This window comes from Narcine bancroftii, chromosome 3, assembly GCF_036971445.1.
Source record: "Narcine bancroftii isolate sNarBan1 chromosome 3, sNarBan1.hap1, whole genome shotgun sequence".
NCBI lineage: Eukaryota > Metazoa > Chordata > Chondrichthyes > Torpediniformes > Narcinidae > Narcine > Narcine bancroftii.
The window spans coordinates 322,603,940-322,610,837 of NC_091471.1; the positions used below are offsets into that span (position 1 = coordinate 322,603,940).

The 6,898-nt window shown below is 42.5% G+C and overlaps 1 protein-coding gene across 1 annotated transcript in view; it reads left to right on the forward strand.

Moving 5' to 3' along the window:
* Positions 1 to 6,440, forward strand: part of evpla (envoplakin a) — a 120,671-nt gene extending 114,231 nt beyond the window's left edge. Inside the window, exon 22 of the mRNA XM_069928996.1 lies at positions 2,652 to 6,440. Coding sequence (XP_069785097.1) covers positions 2,652 to 6,110 — 3,459 coding nt within the window. The 3' untranslated portion in view covers positions 6,111 to 6,440. The remainder of the gene's footprint in view (positions 1 to 2,651) is intronic.
* Positions 6,441 to 6,898: the final 458 nt, after the last annotated feature.

Here is a 6,898-nt window from a genome sequence, read left to right on the forward strand (position 1 = left end):
GGGATCATCCAGTAGGGCTATTTGGGTGGAATTGAGGAATAGCACAGACATGAATACATTGATGGGAATGCATTATAGACCACCGAATGGACTGAAGGAATTAGAGGAGCAAATTTATAAGGAGAATACACATATGTGTAATAAACATAAGGTGGTAGATGTGGGAGATTTCAACTTTCCGAACGTTAACTGAGACGCCCATCCAGTAAGAGGGCTGAATGGGGTAGAGTTTGTTAAGTGTGTTCAAGGAAGTTTTCTTAATCAATATGTAGAAGAACCAACCCAACAAGGGGCAGTATTGGATTTCCTATTCGGGAACGAGGTAGGTCAGGTGATAGACGTTTATGTTGGAGAACACTTTGGGTCCAGTGATCACAATACGATTAGTTTTAGGCTAGTAATGGAAAAGAATAGAAATAGTCCAAAGGTTGAGATTTTTGATTGGAAGAAAGCAAATTTTGAGGGGATGAGAAAAGATTTGGAGGGTGTGGATTGGGATAAGTTATTTTCAGGGAAGGATATTCAGGGAAGGATATTCAGAGGAGAAGTTCTGAGAGCGCAGAGTCGGTCTGACCCCGTGAGGGTTAAAGGAAAGATTAGAAACTGTGGGGAACCTTGGTTTTCAAAAGATATTGGGAAGATGGTTCAGATGAAGAGGGATGTGTACAACATGCACAAACAGCAGGGAATGGATGAACTGCTTGAGGAATATAAGGAGAGTAAAAAAATACAAGAAGGAAATTAGAAAGGCAAAAAAGAGATAGGAAGCTGTGTTGGCAGGAAAAGTAAAAATAAATTCAAAGGGTTTTTATAGGTACATTAAAAGTAAAAGAATCGTGAGGGATAAAAAGATAAGTGAGAAGCCAGAGGAGATGGGTGAAATTTTAAACAATTTATTTTCTACAGTATTCACTAAGGAAAAGAATATTGAGCCAGATGAAGTGAAGAAATATGGATAATATAAGAATTAATGAGGAGGTAGTGTTGACTATATTGAAAAAGATCAAGGTGGATAAATCTCAAGGTCCTGACAAAATATTCACTCGGACCTTGAGGGAGGTTAGTGAACAAATTATGGGGGCGTTGACGGAAATATTTAAAATGTTACTGGCCACGGGGGAGGTGCCGGAGGACTGAAGGGTGGCTCATGCTGTTCTGCTGTTCAAAAAATGATCCAAAAGTAAACCTGGTAATTATAGGCCTGTCAGTCTGACATTGTTGGTGAGTAAATTAATGGAAAGTGTTTTTAGAGATGGTATATACAACTCTTTGGAAAGACAGGGATTGATTCGGAGTAATCAGCATGGTTTTATACATGGTAGATCATGCCTAACAAATCTTATACAGTTTTTCAAGGAGGTTACTAAAAAGGTTGATGAGGGGAAGGTGGTGGATGTTGTCTATTTGGACTTTAGTAAGGCTTTAGACAAGGTTCCCCATAAGGGGTTAGTAAGGAAGGTGAAAGCATTAGGTATTAATGCTGAAGTAGAGAAATGGATTCAGCAATTGTTGGAGGGGAGATGACGAAGAGTCGTGGTGGAAAATTGTTTGTCAAATTGGAAGCCAGAGTCGAGTGGATTTGCCTCAGGGATTGGTATTGGGTCCATTGCTGTTGTCATATATATTAACAATCTGGATGATAGGGTGGCAAATTGGATTAGTAAATTTGTAGATGATACAAAATTAGTGGTGTTGTGGACAGTGAGGAAGATTATCAAAGCTTACAGGGTGATATAGGACAGTTAGAAGAGTGGGCTGGAAGATGGCAGATGGGGTTTAATATGTGAGGTGCTACATTTTGGTAGAACTAATCAAAATAGGACAACCTTCTCTGAAGGTTGAATCACATGGTGGTGATTAATGTTGACTCATAAATCAAGAGTCCAGATGTTATGTTGAAACTATATAAGGCATTGGTGATTCCAAATTTGGAATATTGTGTGCAGTTTTGGTCACCAAATTACAGGAAGGATATAAACAGTATAGAGAGGTTTGGGTTGGAAACCTTTAAGCAGAGAGCAGTTGGAATATGGAGCCATGTGGGCTGATGAGACAATTGGATATATGTAAGTAAGAAAGCAATAGGAAGATATGAGGAAAGGATTATATGGAGGGTAGAAGTGTTGGTTGGGACAAATGACCTTTTTGTCTGCTTTCAATCATTTACAAGGATGCTTCTAGGACTTGGGGGTGGGGGCTAGAGGGAGAGGTTGGAGTGCAGAAGGATGAGGGGTGATGTCATCGAGATTATGTAAAATGATGAGAGGAATAGATCGGGTGAACACACAGTCTTTTGCTCAAAGCATGGGAATTGATAACCAGAAGATACAGGTTTAAGGAGAGAAGGGAGAGATTTAATAGAAGCCTGAGGAGTTAAGCTTTTGACGCAGAGGGTGATGGGTGTATGGAATTGACTGCTGGAGGAGGTGGTTGAGGTAGGGACTACTGCAACATTTAAGAAACATTTAGGCAGATACATGCATAGGGATGAGGATAGAGCAATATGGGGCAGGAGGGACTAGAGTGGGTGGGACATTTTGTGGTCAACGTGGGCAGATTGAGCTGAAGGGGCTGCTTCCACACTCTATAATGTGTGGTCAAATGTAAATGATGAACATTATGATCTGAATCTTTTCATTATCTCTCTCAAGCAACAAGAACAACCTGTAGACGATGTGATCATACTGCAGAACGTACAATCATCCTTTGCCAGCAAAGGGGGGGAACTCCAACAACAATACAAAGATGAAGATAAAAAAACCAAATTAGCTAAAGCATCTCTTCTGGAGCAGAGCAAGAAACTGAGTCTTCTCAGAGCACGACGTCCTGTGGATAAAATGGAAGAAAAAGAAGTGGTGGAATATTACCGGGACCCCGAGGTAGAAACCAACCTTTCCAAGTTACGCAATGCAATCCATCAGGTCAAGAAACAAAGACAAGAAACCCAGCAGGAAATAAATACAACAAAGCACAAAATCAGCTTAATCCAGGATGAGAAAAATGCCAAAATTGGCTTGCTCACCAAGGAAATAAAGAGAATCGAGAGGGACCCCACTCTAGACACCAAGGCTGAAGACTTGCGCAGTGAAATTGGTAGTCTGAGGAACGAAAGGAACAAAACCATCTCTGACTGGGATCGTCTGAAAAGAGAGGTCACCATCCTAGAGCAGAAACCAGACAAAATCAAAGAAAAGGTTGTTGTGGTTGAAAAAGTCAAGGTCGAGAAGGACCCAGGCATGCTGAAGGCATCTAAAAGTCTTCAAAATGAGATTGATGATGAGGGTCATAAAAGTCAGGTATTGACTGAAAAGATACACTTCATTCGGGCCCAGATTGAGAACTTGGAAAAACAATCTGGAAAGATTGATCCAAAGGTCATGATCAAGGAAATCAAGAAGATTGAAAGAGACCCTCAACTTGAGAAGGACTTAGTCAGGCTCAGAAACCTCTGTGAGGAAGATAATCACAATAATCTTGTGCTGGAGAAAGAACTGAATGATCTGCAGATGAAATACAAAACCATTGCTGACCAGAAACCAAAAATAGAGACAAAGGAGATAGTTCAAGAGAATTTCCGTGTCCTTCCCGAAACTGAGCAAGAGATAGCGAAATTGAGAAAAGAAATACGAGAAACTGCCAAAAGAAGGGGTGATGTGGAAATGGAAATCACCATTGCACACGGGGACCTGGAAGTCTTGAAAGACAGGAAGCCTCAAATTCAGTACAAAGATATCACCAAAGAAGTTGTGAAGCTCCAAAAAAGCCCAGAAATGCTCAAAGAGATAGATCAACTCAAGTTTAAGCTCCCTCAAATGGACAATGAGCACGACGATATGCAGGAGAAGATTAAGAGGTTGAAATCCGAAAGAGATGAATGGCGGAAAGAGCGGTCAAAGATTGAGACAAAAGTAGTGACCAAGGATGTTGTGAAGTATGAAGACGACCCAATGCTAGATAAGGAAGTTAGACGACTCCGAACAATAATCCGTGAAGAATCAGAGAAGCGAAAGAATATTGAGTCAATCGTCTTTGACTTGCAGAATGTGTACTCTCAATTGCAGAAGAAGAAGCCTGAAGAGAAGATTGTTGTTCAGGAAGTAGTTCGTTTAGAGAAAGATCCAAAACTTGCCAGAGAGCATGATCAACTGGGAAGAAACTTGGATGAAGAACGCCAAAAAAGACGGAACCTGGAGAGAGATGTGCAGCATCTGAGCGCTCTGGTAGAGGAAAAAGAGAAAGAACTGAATCTTGAGGAAGAAAAGGCTATTCACCAGGATGTGAAAGATGAAATGAAGAAAATTAAACACAAAATATTTGAGCTCGAGTCAGCTCCTCCTCCAATAGAAGAGAATATTGTTACTGAGGATGTCCTCAAGGTGGAAAAGGACCCAGTTCTTGAAGGAATAGCTACGTCTCTACGGCAGCAACTAGAACAAGAAAGAAATAAAGCTGCTGGTTTGGACAAAGAAATCAAGAAAATCCAACTCCAGCTGGAGATTCTTCACAAAGAGAAATCCCAAGAAAAACTTATTTGCAAAGAGGTTATCCGGATAGAAAAAGACAAGGCACTGGAGGCAGAGCGTGCCCAAGCTCGAAATTTGTTCATCAAGGAGAAGAACTCCAGGCTGGATATAGAAGAGGAGATAAGCAGGCTTAAAGAAAGGTGTAAGAAATTAGAAGACTCCATGGCGTCTCGGTCCAAGGTGGAAGCTGACCTGAGGAAGGCCAGGGATGGCTCTCTCCATGAGAAGGCACAATTGGAGGATGAGTTGAAAAATCTGGAGACTGAAATACAACAAAAGACCTTTGTCCACAAAGAAGAGTCCAAGCGCTTGAGCCAGTATCAGGTGAAAGAAAAACAAAGGAAGCAAGAGCTGGATGATAAACTGTCATGGATCGAGAGGGAGATCATGAAGGAAAGGGACAAGATCCACAAGAAGGGATATCAGATCAGAGACCTTGAAGCACAGATCAGCAGGGAGGAAGCTCGTCAACGTGACATCCAGATGAAAGAAACCAACCTCTCCACAAAGATATCCATTGTGGATCCAACCACTGGGGAGGACTTGTCACCCTATGATGCTTACAGGAGGAACATAATCGATCGAGAACAATACATCAACTTGCAAGAGCTGGAATGTGACTGGGAGGAGGTTTTCACCCATGGTATATCAGGGGAAACCTCTGTTCTTCAAGACAAGAAAAGTGGGAAACAATATTCCATTGAGGCTGCTTTGAAGGAAGGAAGAATCACGAAAGAGGAGCTGCAGGCCTATCGAGACGGGAAGCTCCCGATATCTGAGTTTGCATTGCTGGTAGCTGGAGAAAACAAGCCAACAGTGTTACATGTAAGCTCGGTAAATTCCATACCACCAATTTCTCCAAGGTATCAATCAAAAAACTATTCCAGCCCAGGCTTTGCAATGTACAGGGCACACAGTGATCGGGATCAGCAACCCATTGCAGGATTATACGATGATACCACTAACTCGAAGCTGTCCATCACAAATGCCTTGAACAGGAAACTACTCAACCCCATCACTGCCCAGAGACTGCTGGAAGCACAGGCAGCCACTGGAGGGATCATAGACATCACCACCCGGGAAAGGCACTCCATCCATAAGGCATTGGAATGGAACCTCGTGGACAAAACCCATGAGAGAAGGTTGCTCAACGCACAGAAGGCTTTCACTGGGCTCGAAGACCCTGTCACAAAAGAACGCCTCTCAGTTGGCTTGGCCCTTCAGAAGGGCTGGCTGCCTGTTGAAAATGCCTACCAGTATATGGAAGCCCAATACCTCACTGGTGGCCTGGTGGACCCCAATCACTCAGGCCGCATTGACATCAAGGATGCCCTCAAGTCGAAGATGATTGATGATAGCATTGCGAGAGTCCTGCAGGATGACTCCAATTATGCCAAGGATCTCACTGATCCGATCACCAAGGAGCAAGTCAATTACAAAGAACTAATGAGGCGCTGCAGAAGAGATGAGCTTTCTGGCCTATTGCTACTGCCAGTCAAGTCGGATCCTCAAGCGTATTCCAGCTATCAAGCACGAAGCCGCTTTGATAATAAGTCTCAGTACTCTCCTTATTCAAGCTTGTATTAATCACTGCCAGCCAATACCACCAAGTGTTAAGCACAGTCACCCGCAACTTCGAAGCCAAACTTTCCCTTCTTAACTGTTTGAAATTACGTCACCTCTTTGTCTACTTCCGCTGTGGGTTTAAAAGGCTACTATAGTCATCCTGTTTTATATTTAAAGGTTTCTATCAAAAGGGATATCAATGCTATTTCATTCTCTGTTAATACATTTCTTCAATTAAAATATGGAAATTGTAAGGTGTCAGATGTGAAGTGTTAGTCTTTTCTTGTGTCGTACAGAATTCTTTGCCATATCAAATAATTTCATTAATAAACAAGTATATGAAACAGTCTACATTGCTCGATTCATTAGTCAATTTAATGAGAGTATTTTTTTCAGGGTCCTGTGGCATCACAGACCTTTACTTTGTTCATGTTTGGAGTTTGAGTTGTGCTGGCAAGGCCATCGTTTATTGGCCTTCTACTGCTGCGGTCCTCCACAGTGTCAGTAGGGAGAGGGCTCTGGGATTGAAACCCCATGATGGCAATGTGTTTCCAATCAGAATAGCTTGCTGCTTGGTAGGGAACCTGAAGGGGGCGGTGTTCCTCTGCACCTGTGACCTTGGTCCTTCTTGGTGGTGAGGTGCGTCAGAGTAGCCTGGCGAGTAACTGGAGTCCTCCTTATGCACATGTATTGTGGAAGGTTGTGTGACCTCTCGGGCAGGAACCTGATCAGAAGCCAACACATCGAGGCCAAGACTGAGCACTCACCTTGCAACTGGCCTTTTCAAAAATCCATACACGTTGCCACTG